The 23,143-nt window shown below is 46.0% G+C and overlaps 1 protein-coding gene across 4 annotated transcripts; it reads right to left on the bottom strand.

The window, feature by feature from the left end:
- Positions 1 to 14,514: 14,514 nt before the first annotated feature.
- ZNF174 (zinc finger protein 174) lies at positions 14,515 to 21,485 on the bottom strand. Of its 4 annotated transcripts, none has more exons than XM_069570601.1 (4): positions 21,302 to 21,485; positions 20,153 to 20,826; positions 18,974 to 19,184; positions 14,515 to 15,541 (listed from the first exon to the last, which is right to left on the bottom strand). In XM_069570601.1, the coding sequence occupies exons 2-4, from the start codon at positions 20,558 to 20,560 to the stop codon at positions 14,940 to 14,942; spliced, it is 1,221 nt and encodes a 406-aa protein (XP_069426702.1). In that variant the 5' UTR covers positions 20,561 to 20,826; positions 21,302 to 21,485; the 3' UTR covers positions 14,515 to 14,939. The 4 variants fall into 4 exon arrangements, with proteins under 4 accessions (XP_069426702.1, XP_069426703.1, XP_069426701.1 ...); XM_069570602.1 differs by having other exon boundaries at positions 20,153 to 20,815; positions 21,302 to 21,406; XM_069570603.1 differs by lacking the exon at positions 14,515 to 15,541 and adding exons at positions 18,368 to 18,507; positions 18,646 to 18,657 and having other exon boundaries at positions 20,153 to 21,355.
- Between the last annotated feature and the right edge of the window lie 1,658 nt (positions 21,486 to 23,143).

Raw genomic sequence — 23,143 nt, 5'->3', positions numbered from 1 at the left:
GGCCTTGATTAGTAACACAATTGTTTCCTGTGTTTTGGAACTTTCTAGGATTCAGTTTAGTTGAGTTCAGTCGCTCAGTCGTGTCCGACTCTTCGACCCCATGAATCACAGCACGCCAGGCCTCCCTGTTCATCACCAACTCCCGGAGTTCACTCAGACTCACGTCCATCGAGTCGGTGATGCCATCCAGCTATCTCATCCTCTGTTGTCCCCTTCTCCTCCTGCCCCCAGTCCCTCCCAGCATCAGAGTCTTTTCCAATGAATCAACTCTTCGCATGAGGTGGCCAAAGTACTGGAGCTTCAGCTTTAGCATCATTCCTTCCAAAGAAATCCCAGGGCTGATCTCCTTCAGAATGCACTGGTTGGATCTCCTTGCAGTCCAAGGAACTCTCAAGAGTCTTCTCCAACACCACAGTTCAAAAGCATCAATTCTTCGGCACTCAGCCGCCTTCACAGTCCAACTCTCACATCCATACGTGACTACTGGAAAAACCATAGCCTTGACTAGATGGACCTTAGTCGGCAAAGTAATGTCTCTGCTTTTGAATATGCTATCTAGGTTGGTCATAATTTTTCTTCCAAGGAGTAAGCGTCTTTTAACTTCATGGCGGCAGTCACCATCTGCAGTGATTTTGGAGCCCCCCAAAATAAAGTCTGACACTGTTTCCACTGTTTCCCCATCTATTTCCCATGAAGTGATGGGACTGGATGCCATGATCTTCGTTTTCTGAATGTTGAGCTTTAAGCTAACTTTTTCGCTCTCCTCTTTCACTTTCATCAAGAGGCTCCTTAGTTCCTCTTCACTTTCTGCCATAAGGGTGGTGTCATCTGCATATCTGAGGTTATTGATATTTCTCCTGGCAATCTTGATTCCAGGTTGTGTTTCTTCCAGTCCAGCGTTTCTCATGATGTACTCTGCATATAAGTTAAATAAGCATTGCATATCTCATCCACTTGGTATGGGAGAGTGGGACCTATCCTTGAATTATTTATGTGGAAATGACAATAACTTGAATGAGAGTGTGATTTTTCAAAGGGTGAGATGAGTCTTAGGCAAAAATCAGTAATTCCCTGGTGGTCCAGTGGTTAGGACTGCCCAGGTGGAGAACTAAAATCCGGCAAGCCAAAGGGTGTGGCCAAAAAAGGGGCAAAATTCCTGGCTATTACAGTGACTATGGTTTTGCATAAGACATGGCAGTACCTGGTAATCATTCCAAATATTTGTTATGGTCAATTCATAATTTTACTTATGAAGTTCCATTAGTATGGGTTACTATTATTTGGAAATTTTTAAAAAGTTGGAAATTGCTTTAATCGTAGGGAATGGTGTGCCTTTCTCACTTAAAAGGAGCTATATGTAGAAATGTCCCCATGCCTGAGTAAATTTTATCCTTGACTGGGGTTGACTATTTGAACTTCCCATAACTCACATTTTATATTTTCTACTTCTTTCTTCATCATGTTGTTTTCCTCTAACTTCTTGAACACATGAAGCACATTTATAATAGCTCTTTAAATGTTCTTTCTACTAGTTTTGTCATCTGTCATTTCTGGGTCTGCTTTTGTTGACTGATTTTTCTTCTAGTTCAGTTCAGTTCAGTCGCTCAGTTGTGTCCGACTCTTTTCGACCCCATGAATCGCAGCATGCCATGCCTCCCTGTCCATCACCAACTCCAGGAGTTCACTCAGACTCACGTCCATTGAGTCGGTGATGCCATCCAGCCATCTCATCCTCTGTCGTCCCCTTCTCCTCCTGCCCCCAATCCCTCCCAACATCAGAGTCTTTTCCAATGAGTCAGCTCTTTGCATGAGGTGGCCAAAGTACTGGAGCTTCAGCTTTAGCATCATTCCTTCCAAAGAAATCCCAGGGCTGATCTCCTTCAGAATGGACTGGTTGGATCTCCTTGCAGTCCAACGGACTCTCAAGAGTCTTCTCCAACAGCACAGTTCAAAAGCATCAATTCTTCAGCGCTCAGCCTTCTTCACAGTCCAACTCTCACACCCATACATGACTACTGGAAAAACCATAGCCTTGACTAGATGGACCTTAGTCGGCAAAGTAATGTCTCTGCTTTTGAATATGTTACGGGTCATATTTTTCTGCTTACTTCCATGCCCGGTAATTTTTTTTATTGGATGTTGGCCATTGTGAGATTTATGTTGTTGGATGCTGGGTTTTGTTTTTTCAGAACAGTTTTCGGACTTTGGTGTGGGGTGCTAATTTAAGTTACTTGGAATAAATATGATCCTTTCAAGTCTTGATTTGTGTTCTGTTAGGGTGTGTTCAGAGCAATCTTTAATCTAGGGCTGATTTGGCCTCCTGCTAAGGCAGTGTCTAAGGATACTGCCTGATGCTTTGTGCAGCAGGGACTGTCTCCACTTTGGAAGATGAACTACTGAAGTGTTTTGTGAACTCTGGAGATTGCTCTTTCTATTCCTTTTTGGTGGTTCTTTCCTGAGCCTGGGGTTGTTTCCTCACATGCATGTACAGATTAATATGCAGCCAGTCTTAAGGGGACCCCATCTAGATGCCCAGAGCTCACTGCCTGGACATCTGCCCTCTTCTCTGGTATTTTGCCATCACATTCTAGCTGCATTGAATTTCCTGAATTTGGTTTTCTTGAATCAGCAAAACCACTGAGGACTGGGTTTCCACACACTGCCCTGCAGCCCTGAAATCCTTTCTAGGCAGCAAATTGGGGCAATCGTAGGGCTGTTGCTTTGGAAGGAAAAGAAAATCCCTTTTGGATTGACATATTGGCTTTATAAATTATGGATATTTGGGAGAACACTAAAAAGGAATGAATTTTTTTTTCTTTCTGGCAGGCCTGAGTTTTGTCAGCCATCCTACAATTTCCTGGTCCTCTGTGTAACTATCAATAGTTTGTTCTTACCCTAGTACTACTTGAGAGTGTTTATATTTTGTTTTGTTTTTATCAGCAGAAGATGATAAGATTGAGATTAATCAGCAGCTACATCTAGAATCTATGGGACTTGAAGAGCTTGCCCTAGAAAAATGTTCACTTGCTATACCCCTCATCTATTACCCAGAAAAATGCTCTGAGCATGGAGCTGGAAACTTTGAAGGGAAAATAGCAGGTGGAACTTCTGCTTGCAAGAAAAGGTTCAGAAGCCTTTTAGTTACCATTGAAAACCACACCCCGAAGATAAAACTAGCTCAAAGTTTAAGAACCAGAGCCCTTCTCAAAATTCTTCTATTTCCCAAAGAAGAAACCAAAAAGTCATACAAGTGTCCTGAATGTGACCAAAGCTTCAGTGATAGTTCATACCTCGTTTGGCATCAGAAAACACATGTAGGAAAGAAAAAGTGTAAATGTGATGACCGCGGGAAGATTTTCAATCACAGATCCAACCTGAGAGCTCACAGGAGAAACCACACTGGCAAGAAGCCATATAAGTGTACACAGTGTGGCAGCAGCTTCCGCCAGCCCTCACACCTGTCTCAGCACAGGAAGACCCACCTGAAGGAGAAAATCCATAGGTATGGCATATGTGGAAGGGGGTTCACGCAGCTCCGGGGACTGTCACAGCATCAGAAAACCCACACTGCCACAAAAGCCGGCGATAAATATGTTGGTCAGAAAACAAATCTTGCTTTGCCCGAGGAAAAGCACAGGTCAGCCGCCCAGCAGCTGTGCAGTCCCAGCAGGAAATGCTTTGGGCAGCCCTCGTATCCCTTCCCGGGAGAGGCCACAAAGACAATCTGAACACTACAGCAATTGAGGGGAAATTGCTTTCATTCTCAAAATTCAAACCCTTAAAGTGTCCCGAGTGTTCGAAGACCTTTCATTCTACCTCTGAGCTTATCTCTCATCAGAGCACTCACAGAGGGGAAAAGCCCCATGAACCCAAAACATGCACGGAAAGTTTTATTTTGGACTCCGAGCTTGCATGCCACCAGAAGAGTCACACAGGAGAGGAACCTTTTAAATGTACCAGGTGTGGGAGAAATTTCAGGTTGAAAACACATCTCACTCTCGATCAGCAAACCCATTCACAAAACACTGTGTAGATATAGCAAATTTTCATTAACATTTGTGTTTCTCAGTATATGTACTGAAAACTGGGGCACAATTACCCTTTATGTGCCAGGCACTGTTCTAAGCACTGTACACACATTCCATGTAATATACCATTTAATTTTCACCACAGCCTTGATTTAGACACCAAGGTTTCTGTTTTATAACCAAGGAAGCCTAGTCAATTTCACAGCCACTGAAGGAAGGCAGAATTCTAACTCAATTACTATCCAGATTCCATTTGTATGAACCAAAGAATGATACACAATTTCTAACTCTTGTTTAGTCTGTACACTCGATACTTTATGTTTATCATTTAATTTACTCTTCAGAATAAATCTGACAGTAAAGGACTATCCTCACTTCATAAAAGGGAAGTAGAGCCCACAGAGGGTAAAAGCAGTACCTTGCCCATACACAAAAATAGCAAGGTACTGAAGCTAGCATTTAACCTTGGGTCTCTCAGCCACATTGTGTTGTAAGTTGGCATTTGCACCAGGTGTTAAAACTGCAGGCAGCTGGGGACTGAGACAGGCGGGGAAGGATGCTCATCATGACGGCTGTCCTGTGCACATGCTTCACTCCCTTAGCACTTCATCCCAAGCCTGACTTACATGTATGGTTACAAAGCAACAGAGAGACTCCCCAGGACTTCAGGTTCAAACCCCATCCCTATAATCAGAGATTGCAGACTCTACAGAGTACAGCCTTTAAGGTTTTAGTTGAGTTTTGGTTTTTTAAAAAAAGGTTCTCTTCCTCAAATCTAAAGGAAGATACATATAAATTGTTTAATCAAAATACTTGAAAATATATAGGTCTCTAGATACTACTGTTACATATAAATACTGGAGCAAAATATTGTTAAATGGAATTGTCGTTAACGTTAAAGAACCAGAGGTTCTGAGCCCAAGGAGTTGAAGGAAGCAGTCCGTGTCCATCAGTGAGACACATGCTGTTTTTATGATGATGGCTTTTTTACCCTTCTGTTTGCAGTGTTAACTGACAGAGTCCACAGATGGTCATTAACGCAGAGATATCATTAGCCTACCATGTTAGTTTTAATGAATATTTGGATGAAAGTTAAGGATGAAAAACTAAGTGCAGAAGTTTATTGCTAGGAACAATTGATTCACAACATTTTGCCGCATGGATATTGACACATGCAGAATGAAAACTTTGTACTGAGGAAATCAACCACTGAACAAATGTCATGGGTTTTGTTATTGATGTAGCGGTGAAAATGTGTGTCAAACAAGTCCTTAATGTGATTGCTAGAATATCAGGTTTGTAACAGCCATCACTGATGAAAACAGCATTATTCCAATAACATTCAGATGTCAACGTTTGACGTTTTGTAGTTTAAAAAACGATGGAATTGTTATTCTTGAACTAAAAATAATTTTGTTTACAGCTTTACTGCAGTAGGTAATAGTCTATTCACATCTCCCCATTTAACACAGACAATGATTAACACGGTAATTCAGGGAGTTAAAACTAAAAACAAGTGACATTTCACCACAACTGACATTCTGAGTCTGACCTTGCAGTTCTGTATAATTAAGTAGCATTGTTCTGATGACTACAACATGATGTATAATGATACTGCAGATTTTGCTCGAATTAATCTGCCAAATTACTGCATATATGTGCTAAGCAGGTTACAGTTTATCTGAATAAAGAGTCTATTTGAAATTGTTCATTAAACTTGTTATGCCTATAGGATTTCAGTTGGAAAGTGTTTTTGCTTGGACCATCTGTTTAAAAAGTGAATAAATTATCTTCATTAGAAATGTGTATATCCATTATTTTAGTTTTGCAGGTTGAGAAAGCTGTTGATCTGATGACTTGATATTTGATCCATCCTTTCAGGGCCCAATCTGACTGCAGGAGTTCTGTCTTATTTTTTAACATCTTTCCTTGTGTAGTCTGAGGAGGGTGGGGAAATGACTATATATATATACATATATATACACACATATATATATGACTATATATATATATATTATATAAACCTGAGAATATGCTGCAATCTCTAGTTCCTTTGGACCCCTTAGAAGTATGTCTGTTGGAGGCACTTGTGCTGTTTAATATTTTGACTTTTACAGTTTTTGGTGTATTCGCATCAGTGCAGGCTCTCACTGGGCAGTGCCTCTTATCTGATGTGCCAATTTGACATCTAATAAATGGTTTTTTAAAATGAACGTTGGCAATGAGGTGAACTTTAATAAAAAAAATTTTCTTTACACTTCCATAGTTTTAGATGGCAATGAGATGAATTTTGAAGACCGGCGGGATTGTGGTTTGCAGGGGGTTAACGAATGACTTCGGGCCATTTAATAATGGAGGTAAAACGGAAGTCAGAAGAAAATTCCAGAGCTACTCCAGGAAACTGCATTAGAAGTCAACTTCCTTTGCAGTCTCTGCTCCACGGCGGCGGCACCTCCGACCCCGCAGGCCAGCGAAGACCCGCGTGCGCCTCCACCTGGAGCAAGGACTAGAAGCAAGACTCGCGAAGTGGGGCTCGCACGTGGGTTTGCGCGGGCTCGGAACAATCTTGCGGCCTTTGAGCCGAGCTGTGCAAGCCCGCTGCAAATACCAACGAGGCGAGACGCGCTAGAGCGACCCACAGGCTGGGAACCGGAAATCGTGCGCTTACTTCCGGCGCTCTCTTTGGGCGGTACATTTGCGCGCTCCTAGAGCAACCTGAGTGTGGGGAGCTGCAGGCTCAGTGAGCGCTTTGCCTGGCTCCCGGCCAACCCCTGCTACCCAGGGAGAGGAGGCCTCTGCAGGGGCTGGGCGGCCGGGTGAGAGTGTTTGCCGAGGTTCATGGTGCCCAGGCACCTGCGAGAGGGTTAGGCGGATGTGATTATCCGTCACTCCCACCCTGGGTCTCGCACGACTGTGCGCCGACTGCCCCGGGGACGGGAGGAGCTTGATGCCACCTCCCTGGCCCTAACACCGTTTTGGCAACGCGAAGTTACGGGCGCGCCCTGCCTGTTTGAATTGTCAAAAGGCATACTTTGACCTCACTTGCCCTGGGTATGGTGTAGTCGGCCAGCTAAGGAGTATTGCTGCCTGTCCAGTGCTACAAATCTTGAGTGTTTAGCCAGGGTAGTCAATGACTTTGAACAAGCCCTGAAAGGAATTCAGGGCGGAGCTCAGGAATTGGGCACTCTGCTATGGGAAAACTGGCAGAACAAACCTTCAGATAATTAAGATATTTTTAGGAGAAAATTCTATGAATCCAAATTCTTATATCTTACCGTACTTAGAAAAACACTAAAAACATTAAGATATCTGTTCCTTTCGAATTAACAGTACTTTCTAAGAAGGGGTGTGCTGCATACCCCTGTGTTAAAATCACATATATCGTGACCTCACCCCTAATTTCGCCAGAACAGTTTCTCAGAGCTGAGAAGCTGTTTCCCCAGCTGTAGTCCTTAGTAAGACACTGAATAAACTTGATTCACAACTTTTAAGTTGTGTCTTGTTTTAAAAGTTGACACTTCTTTCTAGAATTAATGCCAGTCTTGCACGACTTCTGTGTGCTCCCAGCCGACTTCTAGCATCCTTCTGGTTTGAATGTAGCCTGGGATCACCTGCGTGCATGGTTCCCTGCTTCCATGACTACAAATACCTCCCTTTATGTCTAGCTCCAATTATTCCTGTGTCCTGCACCCTAAATCCCTGTATTCAACTGCCAATAAGAGATCTTCCTTTGGGGTCTCTGAGGCATTAAAACACATGCCCAGTGGAGTACTACTCTGCCATAAAAATGAAATGATGCCATTTGCAGCAACATGGACGAACCTAGAGATTGGCATACTAAGTGAAGTAAGTTAGAGAAAGACAAATGTCATATATTACTCATTGTGGAATCTAATTTTTGTTTAAAGATACAAATGAACTTATTTAGAAAATAAATGTTACATACTCACAGATGTAAAAAATAAACTTATGGTTACCAAAGTATGTGGGGGGATAAATCAGGAGCTTTGGATGTGCATACATTCAGTTCAGTTCAGTTCAGCTCAGTCACTCAGTCGTGTCCGACTCTTTGCGACCCCATCAATCGCTCACGCCAGGCCTCCCTGTCCATCACCAACTCCCGGAGTTCACTCAAACACACGTCCATCGAGTCCGTGATGCCATCCAGCCATCTCATCCTCGGTCGTCCCCTGCTCCTCCTGCCCCCAATCCCTCCCAGCATCAGAGTCTTTTCCAATGAGTCAACTCTTCTCATGAGGTGGCCAAAGTACTGGAGCTTCAGCTTTAGCATCATTCCTTCCAAAGAAATCCCAGGGCTGATCTCCTTCAGAATGCACTGGTTGGATCTCCTTGCAGTCCAACGGACTCTCAAGAGTCTTCTCCAACACCACAGTTCAAAAGCATCAATTCTTCGGCACTCAGCCTTCTTCACAGTCCAACTCTCACATCCATACATGACCACAGGAAAAACCATAGCCTTGACTAGACAGACCTTAGTCGGCAAAGTAATGTCTCTGCTTTTGAATATACTACCTAGGTTGGTCATAACTTTTCTTCCAAGGAGTAAGCGTCTTTTAATTTCATGGCTGCAGTCACCATCTGCAGTGATTTTGGAGCCCCCCCAAAATAAAGTCTGATACTGTTTCCACTGTTTCTCCATCTATTTCCCGTGAAGTGATGGGACCAGATGCCATGATCTTCGTTTTCTGAATGTTGAGCTTTAAGCCAACTTTATCGCTCTCCACTTTCACTTTCATCAAGAGGCTCCTTAGTTCCTCTTCACTTTCTGCCATAAGGGTGGTGTCATCTGCATATCTGAGGTTACTGATATTTCTCCCAGCAATCCTGATTCCAGCTTGTCCTTCTTCCAGTCCAGCGTTTCTCATGATGTTCTCTGCATAGGAGTTAAATAAGCAGGGTGACAATATACAGCCTTGACGTACTCCTTTTCCTATTTGGAACCAGTCTGTTCTTCCATGTCCAGTTCTAACTGTTGCTTCCTGACCTGCATACAGATTTGTCAAGAGGCAGGTCAGGTGGTCTGGTATTCCCATCTCTCAGAATTTTCCACAGTTTATTGTGATCCACACAGTCAAAGGCTTTGGCATAGTCAATAAAGCAGAAATAGATGTTTTTCTGGAACTCTCTTGCTTTTTCCATGATCCAGCGGATGTTGCCAATTTGATCTCTGGTTCCTCTGCCTTTTCTAAAACCAGCTTGAACATCAGGGATTTCACGGTTCACGTATTGCTGAAGCCTGGCTTGGGGAATTTTGAGCATGACTTTACTAGCATGCGAGATGAGTGCAATTGTGCGGTAGTTTGAGCATTCTTTGGCATTGCCTTTCTTTGAGATTGGAATGAAAACTGACCTTTTCCAGTCCTGTGGCCACTGCTGAGTTTTCCAAATTTGCTGGCATATTGAGTGCAGCACTTTCACAGCATCATCTTTCAGGATTTGAAACAGCTCAACTGGAATTCCATCACCTCCACTAGTTTTACTATATATAAAATAGGTATATATATATAGCACAGAGAACTCTACTCAGTATTCTGTGAAAATCTATTTGAGAAGAGAATCTGAAAAAAATGAATATATGCAGATGTATAACTGAATCACTTTGCTATACACTTGAAACTAACACAACATTGTTAATCAACTATACGCCAATAAAATTTAAAAAACAAAAAGCAAAAAATCCCCAGATATCCAAAACCAGACTCACACTATTAGCCTTTGATCTGTTTGCCTCCAGTACCTGGCGCCACGTGCATACAATTGCTCATACTGCCAACCAATACTCCTTCCTTTGTGCCTTAAACTTTCAGTCATCAAGTCCTGTGAATTCTACCTCAAACCTATCTCTCAAATCTAACTTCTTCGGTATCCACCCTTATCCAACAGCACTGGCCTGGACCGACAGGAAGGCAAGGACAGGCTTTCAGAGTTGTGGGGTTGACTGTAGCCAGATGCTGCAAATTAGCACAAGCCCGGAGATGACAGACACTCAGGAGATTGCTGCAACAGAGTGAGTGAAAGATGAGGGTCTGAAGATGAGGAAGATGGCGTGGCTTCGAGACAGATTGAGGAGGAAAAAGTGATGATTTGGTGGAGTGAGAGAGCAGGGAGTCAGAGATGACTCAGAAGTTTTTGGTTTGGGTGATTTGGTGGTTGGTGGCTTTGTGGAGAGAAAGGTTGCTTCTCATGAGTTTACAGTTTCTCTAAGCTTTCTAGGGAAATTGTTAATCACAAACAAGGGGGACAGCATAGCTGTGTTCAGTGCAATAGAGAAGAGGTATGTTATGCTGTGAGAGAGGTTGCACCTGGCCAGCAAGATGAGCTGACAGCTAAACACTGACTTGACATCATGATTGGAGGATTCTGGAAAGGGCACAGGGTCATAATGGAGAACTCTGCAAAGGTCTTAGCTAATGTGTCAGCTGACCCCATGTATAGTAAGCTTTTCCTGATCACTTGTACTGTTTTTGGTGAAAAAGAGCCAGAAATGGGAGAACCTATATGCCCAAGCACACCTGACAGAGAGACCAGGTTCAGTCCCAGCTGATATGAGGCTATCCCTTGAGCCATAAGATGGTTGCAAACTCCGATGCCCTGGAATTCCATTCCCCAGGACTGGAGAGCCTCCTGATAAAAGATACCACCTGGGGGCAGGAATCCAACCTGCAAGCCCACCATCCTGGTCCTGAAAGGCTCCTGTCAGTGCATTAGGCCCCTCTGCCAGGATAAGGCAACTGGGCCAGAGAGGCTCTTAGTCACCTCCGGAGACTGTGCCATCAGTGGCTAAGGCCAGAGATGCCCACCCAGGAGCAGATGCTGGAGCTCCTGGAGCTGGAGCGCTCTGGCCCGTCCTAAGAGATCCACACGGGTTCAGTGTCACACCCAGAGGGTGACAAGAGGCAGCAACCCGGATGGAGGATTTGCAGTGACAGCCCAGGAACCAGGATGCTGGGCGAGAAGGGCCAGAGACCCAGAGAGTGAACACAAAGTGGGTGATAAACTCCTCTCCTTGGGATGTTACCCCTCTGCTTTCTCTTCCCTGGGGATCCTGTGTCCAAGGCCTCCAACAAGAATCTACACCATTGATTTGAGGGTCCCCTTTATTTTGGTCCAAGAAAGAACCAAATTTTTGAGGTTTGATGGGCAGCTCAGAGTAGACCTGAAAAGAAAACTAGGAAGCATTCTGTTTACACCCTCATTTTACTGATAAGGCAACTGAGATGAGAGCATCACAGAGCTCAGTAAGTGGCTGCCTGCAGCACTGGAAATGGCCCCGGGCTCTTCAGTCTCCCCCAGTGCTGACCTTATTGTCCCAGGCTGTCTCCTGGTCAAGTTCAACTGCAGCAACACGTGTGTGATTAGCCAACTCCCTGTGAAGAAGCAACTTTGGCGTCTCTCAAAGACATGGATCTGTTGTACAACTTTGTGACTATAATTTTTTTAACAACCCACTGAACTTTGTACTATAAAGGGATGAATTTGGGGCTTCCCTGGGGTCCAGTGGCTATGTATGACTCCATGCTCCCAAAGGAGGGGGTCCAGGTTCAAACCCTGGTCAGGGAACTAGATCCCACATGTTGCAACTAAGAGTTTGCATGCTGCAATGAAGATTCAAGATGCCGTGTGCTACAACTAAGACCCAGTGATGCCAAATAAGTAACTATTTTCAAAAGAGGATGAAGTTATGGTATATAAATTATATCTCAATTGAAAAAATTGTCTTTGAAGTAAAAAAATTGAAATAAGTATTTTAAAGCTGCAGTAAAACATTTAAATGTAATATACAAAATAATGTATCAGAGACATAAAAATAAGTTATGCTATCAGCATGACATATGTTTGTATTTTTGTGCAGACCTGATAGTAAAGCTGCTTTTGCCTTTTCTGTGCAGAGTATCTTGTAAGATGAGCTATTAGAACCATCAGCATTCGCAACTACTGATCTATGTGCATTGCAATTTTCTCAACAGTATGCAACCAAACTAAAAATTAAATAAACCAGATGTTAATATAAGAATGCAGTTCCCAAAAGGATTTTTAAAAATACTGAAAAGACATGTCCTGGTTTAGGCACTATTTCCTTGAGTAAAACCCACCTGTTGCAAGGGGAAAGTATCTTACAGTTTCAAAGGACTGCGCAAAGGAGAGTTTTCCCTGGGGTTTGGGGCAAGGCTCCAGACTGAGCGGGAAATCAAGATGAAAGAGGAACAGGTGCATGAATACGCTGTGGGGGAGCACTTCCCACTCAGCTCCTCAGCAGACTCAGGGTGAACAGTTCTTTGGGATCTAACTAGTTGCCCCCACCGCCTCCGCCCACCCCTTACTCTTTATTCTTATTTTTTTTTAACATTTATTTTTATTTATTTATTTTGGCTGCACCCGGTCTTAGCGGCATGCAGTATCTGGTTCCTTGACCAGGGATCCAACCCAGGCCCCCTCCATTGGGAGCGTAACCACTGGACCACCAGGGGAGCCCCCCTGCGCCCTTAACTCTTTAGAAGCAACTTCTCCATCAGAATTTTCTCCTTAGCTCCGATTTCTCCCCGTGAGGGCATGTGTCTGACTTCTGGTGTGATCCTTGACCTTCGATTCTCACAATCCTGGATCAAAGAGGATTCTTATCATCTCTTCCAGAAGAGAGCCTGTTTCCCAGGAAATCGTCCTGCTCAGTGTGGTAAGTGCCTCAGAAGTGGACACACAGAGGCATGTGCTCTGGAGGTGTCTGGGTCACTGAGGTACCCTGAAGACACATTGCGCTGGTGGACTTCTTCCCTGCATTCAGGAGTTCAGATGGACCGATGTTTATGGAGCCTTCCTGTGGGTCTGTAACATAAGCCCCCTCCTTCCTGACCTCTGCACCGGCCCACCCCCTCTCCAAGGTATTCACAGAAGCAACCAGGCTCCAGGTGCACAAGCCTGAGTGGCTGGAAGTCCAGCTTCTTAGAACTTAAAGCAACTAGGATGCCCCTCCAAATAAAATGTTGCACCTTATGATGAGTTCCCCTGTCCATGAAAACTTCTAACAAGAGCTCAGATGACAGCTCATCAGGGTGTGGAAGAAGAAACTACGCAACAGGCAGTTTGGAGAATCTTTGTTTTTCCTCCAGTAAGATGCTGTGGTTTTTGAAAAGGTTTGTAAAGAGGGGTATGGAACAGTTCATCACCTCCCACTTTTTCTGTTGGTCAGTTCTGCCAGGGACAGCCATGCCCACTGGTCCACACTGCCATAGTGGCTGGACCAGACCTCAGAGCCACCCTGAGCGGTCCAGATCTCTTAATGGGTGAGGCATTTATGCCCCATGGAGACTTTTGCCTTCGAGTGCGGGGGTATCCACCATGATGGAGGCAAATACCTCGGATCCTTGCATTTAAACTTTATAAAGTTGAAGAAACAGGTTTGAAAGGGGAACTAAAGTTGGGGTTGAATCTAGGTCTGCCCAAAGCCAAATTTCATGCACACTAGGTGCTTTGATCTGAATGTCTGTGTTTCCCCTAATTCTTGTGCTGAAAACCTAACCCCCAACATGATGGTCTTAGGAGGTAGGTCATGAGGATGGAGCCCTCATGAATGGGATTAGTGGCCTCAAGAGAGATCCCCTAGAACTCCCTCAGCCTTTCCACCATGAGGAGACACAGCAAGAGGACAGCCCACCTGTGAACCAAAACGTAATGTAAACACCTGAAAACTCTTCTGAACACTGTCTCTAGCCTGGACAGCCCCATTTCATATGAACTATGCAGCTCTCTGCAGCATCACCTCCTGGGCTCTGCCATTTCCTGAGACTGTGCCTCTCGCAGGCTTTTGTGGCTCTGGCCTCCCTTCCACTACTGAAAACACACTGCTCCTGTTCTCCCAACAAGGCTGATGTAATTTTTGGGAAGGGGACCTCAGGCTAGTCTGAAGGGCCACTGAAAATGATGGGACAGACCACTGGGCTCCCATTAATTATCTCTTAGCCCAACAGACAAAGTGTTTTGTCCTCTTGCATTCAACATACTGCCACCTTTTGTCATTCCTGGAAACTTAACTGAGACATAATTTACATGTCGTAAAACTAATGAACGTGTCAGTGATTTTTTAGCACATGTTCTGAAATAATTTGGTTTTAGAATATTTTCATCATTCCAATCATTTTGTTGTGCTTAAAGCTACTGGCCTGAGTGAGAAAAGACACTAGGAAGGACTCCCTTTGTGTCTCCTTAGCAGTCTTACTTCTGGTAGCTTCTCCCTATCGCTACGGGTGAGGGCTATGGCAGCCATGATTTTATTTCACCAAGTCCACAGTGCTTTGATATAAAAAGATCCCTCAGTGTGTGTGTTTATTTTGTTAACACCACCAATACTTGAAAACCCCTCCTCACACAAACCAGATCCACACTTCCACTTCAGGCATCTTTGTTATGAACAGCCAGGAATGAGAGGAAGAATATTAGGGGATTTACATTCCAATGAACTTCTGCTTTGAAATTCTTGCCGATCACTCATTTTTATTAAAAGAGTACGCGCATGATAAAGATTGTCAGGTATGGAAGCAAATGCATAACTATATGTAAGATTTATCCTTGAACACAGTTAGAGGATATATAAAGCAGCAGGGGGAGAGTTAACATCAAGGTGTGGGGCACACCTGCAGGATTGTCCTGATTCTCCCTCAGTGGGACTCCCCGCTCTCCACCAGACACCCCATTGCTCTCTGACCCAAGGCCCAGATCTACCACTTCTTGCCCGTCACCAGACATGTCAGGTCCCCTTCAGCCTCCTCCTGGACAGGCACCGCTTGCTTTCTTCCTCGTAAGTCACACAGACAGTCTTTGTGATTTACATGCGAGCAAGGGGAAGGAGGAATGCAAGTACCTTCCTCGTGAACAGCAAGGACTCAGGCCTGCCTGCCCTCAGTCCCCATGGTGAAGCCTGTGATGCTGGTGAAGGTTGGAGCTCTGGCGAAAGCTTTTCCCACACTGACCACACTGGTATGGCTTCTCCCCGGTGTGGATCCGCTGGTGCAGCTTCAGGGTGGACTGCCGGCCAAAGCAGTTCCCACACTCTCCGCACGTGTAGGGCCTCTCCCCCGTGTGGACTCGCTGGTGCCTTTTCAGCTCTGAATTCCATGTGAAGCTTTTCCCACATTCATCACATTTGTAAGGCTTCTTTGCCGAGCGGGCCGGCTGGTGACTGAGACGCTGCAGGCGGCTGCTCAGGCTCCTTCTGCTCCCCTTGCTCTTCTTCAGCTCTCTCAGTGCGTGGCTTTTCAGTGGGGCACCAAGGTACTCCAGTTCCCTGCAATGTCTCTGGTAGTGAGCAAAGGGCTTCTGGGCGCTGGGGGGGCTGACCTGCCTCTGGGACAGCCGGGGCTCACTCAGACTCGCCCCTCTGGGTTCGGGACTCTGCAGGCCACTCCCTTTCGGTCTGCCCACTGACAACACACATGGCTTTGCCCCTTTAGCCCCTTCCTGCTGTGGATTCTCCTTGTTGTCACTTTTCGTCCTGGGGGTCTCTACAATTAGAAAGAATATGCTTCATTTCTGGGCTTTGAAGAAAGAACCTTAGTAAAAGAGCTCTGAATACACACACAGTTTCTCGATATTCGGTTCTCCACTGGGCTGCTCACATTAGATGCATCTGGGGCACCTGTCAACCAAGCAGGCTGCCCCTGCTTCCCCACAGCTGCCGGGTCAGAAGCTCTGGAGGTAGGACCTGGAAGTCTGCAGGTAACAGGGGGAGCCTGGGGGTATTCTGATTTATACTAAAGTTAGGGATCATGTTCTCCAACCCCTGCCTCCTTCCTACCTTTGGGAAAAGGTTTAGGAAAGGAGAAATAGGGGGAAGCAAGCCCATCAGAAACTTCAACACTACAAATCCACCCTCACTTATATGGACACTGACCACCACTCTCTCTTCAAATAATGATAAATCTAGTGAGTGTGGTGTTTTTGCTCATTACAAGGTTGACAGATAGCATATGTCAACTGGGATATGGGCCAGTCATGTACCCTCATTACAGAAACTCTGTAACTTCTGACTACCAGGATTAAGGATCAGGAGAGAAATGAGTCCGAGTGGCCTGTGGGCAAGTTGGAGGATTCCTGCCATGTAGAAGACCTATTCAACATGGCAGCCACTAGCCACATGTGGCTACTGAGTACTTGGAATATGGCTTGTGTGACCGAGAAACTGAATTTTTATTTAACTTTAAATTAAGATTTAAAAAGCAGCCCACACAATTACGGTCAATTGCTTTTCAACAAGGTTGTCACGGTAATTCAATCGGGTAAAGATGTCTTTTCAACAAGTGGTGCTGGAACAACTGGATTTCTATATATAAAAGAATGAAGTTGGACCCTGACTCACAACACAAAAATTAACTCAAAATGGATCAAAGATAAAAATGTAACAGCTAAATCTCTCTTTGAATAGAACAAAGGTGTAAGTGTTTGTGACACTGGATTAGGCAACAGTATTTTAGATACGTCACCAAAAGTACAAGCAAACAAAAAGATAAACTGGACCTCCTCAACATTCAAAACATTTGTGGTTCAAAGGACACTATCAAGAAAGTGAAAAGATAATCCACAGAATGGGAGAAAACATTTGAAAATTATATATGAGGGGACTCCCTGGTGGTCCAGTGGTTAGGACTCTGTGCTCCTAATGCAGGGGAGCGCAGGTTTGATCCCGGGTAGGAGAACTAGAGCCCACATACTGCAACTAAGACCCAGTGCAGCCAAGTAAAATAATAAAAAAAAAAAAAAAGAAAATTATATATGAGAGTCTGGTGTCCAGATTATGTAAAGAACTCATAACAACAATAAAAAGACCAACCTAGTTTAAAAATGAGCAAAGGATCTGAATAGACATTTCTCCAAAGAAGATATATTAATACAATGGGCCAATAGGCACACAAAAAGATGCTCAACAGTGGTAGTCATGAGGGAAATGATTCAAAATCTCCAAGAGAGTCCATTTCACACCTAATAGAATGGATATAATCAAAAGCACCAACAATAACAAGTGTCAACAAGGACGTAGAGAAACTGGAATCCTCACAGATTGCTGGGAATAAAATAGCGCAGCCACCTCGGAAAAGTCCAACATCAAAAAGTTAAACAGAGAGTTACCATAGTACCTGGGCTTCCCTTGAGGCTCAGCTGGTAAAGAATTTGCCTGCAATGTGGGAGACCTGGGTTCAATCCCTGGGTTGGGAAGATCCCCTGGAGAAGGGAAAGGCTACCCACTCCAGTATTCTGGCCTAGAGAATTCCATGGACTGTATAGTCCATGGGGTCACAAAGAGTCAGACACAACTGAGAGACTTTCACTGTCACTTTCACCATGCTGCTAAGTTGCTTCAGTCATGTCTGACTCTCTGCGACCCCAGAGACGGCAGCCCACCAGGTTCCCCCATCTCTGGGATTCTCCAGGCAAGAACACTGGAGTGGGTTGCCATTTCCTTCTCCAATGCATGAAAGTGAAAAGTGAAAGTGAAGTCGCTCAGCCATGTCCAACTCTTAGCAACCTCATGGACTGCAGCCTACTAGGCTCCTCTGTCCATGGGATTTTCCAGGCTAGAGTACTTTCACCATAGGACCCAGCAATTCTGCTCCTGGAATTGGTACTGGAATTTCTCTTGCTATAGACCTAAGAGAAATGAAAACAGACACCCACACAAAAACTTGTACACAAATGTTCACAGCAATATTATTCATAACAGCTAAAAAGTGGAAACAACACAAGTGTCTATCAACTGAAAACAAACAAAATGCCCACAGAGTGGAATATCATTCAGCCCTAAAAAGGAATGAAGTACTGACACATGCTGAATATGGTAATTGCGCAGTTGTGTCCAACTATTTACAACCCCAGGGACTGTAGCCCACCAGGCACCTTTGTCCATGGGATTTCTGAGGTAAGAATACTGGAGTGGGTAGCTATCCCCTTCGCCAGGGGATCTACCTGACCTAGGGATCAAACCCAGATCTCCTGCACTACAGGCAGATTCTCTGCATTGCAGGCAGGTACCATTTTAACCACCAGGGAAGCACACTGCTATAACACGGGTGAACCTTGAGCATTTAGACTTCATCCACTCTGGAATCAAATAAAAGGAGACAGAGACAGCATGCAACCCAGCTGCCTCTGCTAAGGCAGAAGGGAGTACATATGGTCAACTTTCTTCAGGATCATGAAGGCCAGGTTATGAGGCAGAACCTCAGCCTGGACCACAGAGCCTTCTTGCTGGATGCCCTAGGTCTCCATTCTTGAGTTTTGAGAATAGTCAAATCAAAGTGTTTCATTAACATCACAGGAGGAAGAAGGGGCAGAAAATAATACCAACAGAGTCTTTTTTTTCTAATGAGCAGAACCTTGTTTAGGGCCTTTCTAAACACGGGACCGTTTTAAGTGATGAAACTCAGCCACAGCTTGAATGGAAGTTCATCAGTGGTCATATGTGAACTTGTCTTCACTATGGCATCATTGACTCAATGAACATGAGTTTGAGTAAACTCCAGGAGTTGGAAGTTGGTGATGGACAAGGAAGCCTGGTGTCCTGCAGTCCATGGGGTCACAAAGAGTCGGACATGACTGAGCAACTGAACTGAACTGATCAGCAGCTCTGAAAGGGACCAAACAGCAGGCACTAAAACAGTCCTCTGTGTACTGGACTGTCAAAGAGTCATGAGAAGAAAATGGTAATAGCACACTTACATATAGTATTACTACAATTCTAATTAATGAAGTTTGTTAGGGAATCAAGGTCTACTATTACATACCATGGAGCAAGCGTCTTTTCTCCAGATGCTTGCTCCATATTGCTCCATACAATATTGAAGAAAAGCTCAATACCTAGTCTGTGGCTTTTCAGAACCCTCAGATGCTTTGATAGAGACAAAGCGCTAATGAGAGGGAAAGAAGACACACAGAGTGTTTACCTGTCTCAGCCAATCTGGAGGTTGGTTCCTGGAGGAGCAGGGACTTTTCCCAATGAGGGGTACTCCGCTGATCCTGAGATCCTGCCTGGGATGTCTCCTCCCTGGGATATCTCCTTGGAGTTTGTGGTTGAAAGTCTGGCAGTTCCTGTTCTCCCAGCTGGGATCCAGTTTTCTCCAAAAGCACCTTCTGGCCCTCCATACAAACAGCCACCTAGGAACAAGTCCCTCGCGTTAGAGAATAACTGGAGGACTGACTGAGGGCAGCTTGACCTCTCACCGCTCTGTAATGACTGTTGTTCCCTAGAAATTTCTGATATGTCTGGGGCGGGGGCTATGCGGGGGGAAGGTGTCAATCTTGATAGAGACTGCTGAAACTCTCTAAGGAAGCAAAGGGAAGGATGTGTAGAATGACCAAAAGGAACCTGCTCCAAATCAGCTGATACTTCTGAGTAAATGTCCCCACAGCTTGGCCCGTTCTCAAGGTCTGGGTCAAAATCATCAGAGAGCAGGCACAAATATGAGGGTCAACCATGACACCCATCCAGCAGGTTCCTACCCTATACTGCCCTGCTTCTGCTGGAAACAGGCTCTGTAGGATTAGGAAACAGTATGGGAAGAGGCATTAAAAACCACCCTTATCTATAAATTATTCCGCCCAAGACACTGTTGATTAAGGAAATCTAAGTAGTGATAGGGCTCTAAGAGAACTGCCCTAACCCTGTTCCCTAACTGCTTTCTCCCTAGGCCCCTACTGGGGTCTAACTTGGGGGTGGGAGTTGGAAGGAATACTGGCCAATTGAGCTGGAGTTCCCTGAGTCAAAGGCAATATGCTGGGACAAGAGCTAATAAAATGCCCCCAAAATCAAATTCCTACCAACAGTATGACCCTTGTCTACCAAGAATCTTGATTGTAGGAAAGCTTCAAGAGGGATGGGTTGGGGGAGATCTGTCAGCAAAGATTCAAGAGCTCTACTTTCTCACTGGAATGCCTGTAGCTGCGTTTTCTGAAAACTTGTTACACTTCCCCTCCCAGTAGGGGTGAGGGGAGTAGGGTTCCAAACAGAGGCCAGAAGCAACGTTTGAAATTCTGGACTCCTATCTCTAGGGAAGGGTCCAGAGACCAAACACGAACCAGATGAGAAAGAAATCCTGGGGACGACAAGAAAGTACCCTCCTTACCCACTGCTTTGGTCCCTTGGCTGCTCGATGAAAATCTTCCACAAGGGTCACGATCTCCTTGCTGCTCACTGGACATCGATGCCTGGCCCGGGCCTGGATCTCCGCGGGCAGGATGTTCAAGAACTGCTCCAGCACCAACAGCTCCAAAATCTGCTCCTTGGTGTGCACCTCGGGCTGCAGCCACTGACGGCACAGATGCCGGAGGTGGGAGAGTGCCTCCTGGGGTCCAGACGCCTCTTGATAACAAAACCGTCTAAAACTCTGGCGGGAGAGCTCAGGATCCGGCCAGTCTTTTTGCAGAGCGGGCTCCCGTTTTTCTTCTAACTTTGCTATTATATGTCTCTCCTGCTTGGAGGAAGCCTGAATATGGGACTGTGAGCTCAAAGTTATTTCCATCTTAGCCGCCATTTTTGGGCTCAGGAGCCAGCGTCTCTCTCCTTGTAAACAGGTCAAGCCTTCGAGACCATGGCCCTGAATACTAGAAAGATGCTAGCAACGAAGGTCCTCTGAGGATGTTGGAAAGGAAAGGATGCAGACAGAGGCTCCTCGTTCGCTGGCCTTGAGCCCAAACTTCTGACGACAACACAGTCCCTGGGAGTGGGAAGTTTTTGTTTTCCTGCCAGCGTCTTGAACTGTCTTGCAAAGGCGAAAATTCATAATGTCCTAAAAGGAAACTGGGGGAAATACTGCTTTCATTTTAGCGACAAGCACAACAGGTCTCAGGGGAAATGCGCAACGGAACCAAATGGGCTGGCAGGAATTCCTGGGAAAACTTCAGATTGTCATCCAGGTAGCCTACACCAGCTCTCTCGCATCCTCCTCAGGCCGACCTCCAGCATCTCGCCGGGAGCTACAGGGCGAGCCCAGGCAAGCCCCGGCGCACGCCGAGGGTTGGGAGTTAGCGGAAACCTCCTGCGGGCGAGCAAGGTACCCGGAGGCGCGCCGGCTGCTCGCTCCCGAGGCACTGAGGCCCAGCCGCTCCGGCCTCTGAGGACGCCGGGCTTCGCACCCCAGCTGGCCCGAGCTCGGCGAAGCTGCAGCACTCTGGCGCGCGGCTCGATTACGTGGCCGGTAAGAGCTGGGGGTGGCGCCTGCGACGGCAGCGCGATCAACAGCCCTGCAACCCGCGCCCACCTGCACGGAACTCACCTCTCTGGGGACCCGGGAGCCACGGCTGGGGGCGGGGCAGAAGCCTCTCGTCGCGGACACTCCCACGAGCTGCTGTGGAATTCTGTCACGGGAGGGCCCGCCTCCCCCGCAGAGGGATTGGCTCCTCTGAAGCGTCCTACCTCATCTATTGGCTTCTGAGTCTACCGACGCTAGCCGCTGTCGCAGTGCAAGCCGGGAGTTGCAGTCCGTTTGCAAGACTCGCGAGCAAGCGCAGTGGACCGATCCGAGCCCGCGCTCTGGGCACCGACTTCCGGCCCCGAGGCTGAGCGAGTCTGGGGAGTCGTGGGTGTGTCTACCCGTGATCGCTCAGCTTCCTGGCGGCCCGGGGCTCTTCGCTGGCAGTCGTCGCAGAGGCAGTTGGGCCGGGACTGTCCCGATCCCTGTGCTCGAGTGCAGACTCCCTCCGGCCAGTGACCCTGCCCGTCTCGCCCCGATAGTGCAGTGGCCGTCTGCGGTCTTGTTTCCTAGTCTTCAGCTGTAGGTCCTAACCCAGCACCGAGTGCACCAGGAGTGCTCAGGGGGGCATCCTGGATAACGAGTGAAAAGTTAATCGGCCCGACTCCACATCCTTATTCTACTTTCCGCGGAGCGTTTTGGCTGTCGCCAGAGAGAAACATTTTTGAGAGAGTATTTTTAAATGAACTAAGAATGGGATATTAGGAATCAATTAGAATGCAGGCTCCGCCTTCTGCATGGAACTAGAGTAGCATTCATTGAATTATTCTTCATCGAGAGAAGGTGTGGGGTGTATGGAAAGGTGTAAGACAAGGAGTGTAGTTTCTAGTCCTGGCCTTGCTGCCGAGGGACTATGCTCGGTGATGCTCCTTCGTTAAAAAGCACTGCTCACAGTACAGTGCTTTGGAAGAAAGGCAACCTGAATCCGTTTTTTACTCCTATAAACAGACTTGGGCCTTTGGAGGAGGCGTGGAATGGAAAGTGGCACATAATTGTAGAAAGCGTCTATCTTACATCCTCCCAATTTAGCAATTTCCAGGAAATTTGGAAATTTTCTCACCCCAGCTGTATGTAAAATCCCAGAGAATTCTGACAGGCCCAGCCTATGTGAGTTGCCCACTCCTGGGGTTGAAGGAAGGGTACTGTAATGATAGCCCCACCAGAGACAGTGGAATAGAGAGGGACTTTTTCACAAAGGGAGAAGCTGCTTCTGTCAGAAGTGGGGAAGGAATGTTGGAAAATAAATACGTTTCTTATCCACACTGTGTGTGTAGCGGTGGTGGTGGTGGGAGGAGGGTGTGATATTAATGAAGAGGTTAATACTTTTCCCTCCTAAGAAAATGAAGACTTGGGAAGCTGGGTCCAAGCGTCTGGGAGTAGGCAGGACAGGGACAAGCCACAGGCACGTGGGGAGCATGAGTAGGGACAGATGGATGACACTGTGAGGAACCATTTGGGGAATTCATCCACAAAAATTGGGCTAGTGAGAAAAGGATGCTTTTTGATATTTTTGGTGCTTCGGCTCCTTGGCTTGGATTGGAGAAGGAGTAGAGGAAAGGACAGAAATAAACAGTAAGAACCAGAGTGAAGGAATAGGGGGTGATTTTATGTTGTCTTTTCTTCTATTTTTCTCAGCCTCGCTTCAAAGTTGAGCCTTTTTCAACTATGAGTCTGGGTCTGCCCGTCTATGACAGGCTCAGGTCTCTGATTCCAGAAAGACACATTTCACTGGTATCTAGGAGACCTGCTTCCCAATGATAAGAGATGGAATCTGAACTGCAGGATGGCAGTGACAGCCAGTGAACCAAGCAGGTTGAAGCAAAGCGTGATTGCAATCAAGACCCCCCAGGCACAACCCTCCCCACA

This window comes from Ovis canadensis, chromosome 24, assembly GCF_042477335.2.
Source record: "Ovis canadensis isolate MfBH-ARS-UI-01 breed Bighorn chromosome 24, ARS-UI_OviCan_v2, whole genome shotgun sequence".
Taxonomy (NCBI): domain Eukaryota; kingdom Metazoa; phylum Chordata; class Mammalia; order Artiodactyla; family Bovidae; genus Ovis; species Ovis canadensis.
The sequence above is the reverse complement of the archived record's forward strand: the minus strand, read 5'-3'. Positions and strand labels throughout refer to the sequence as shown.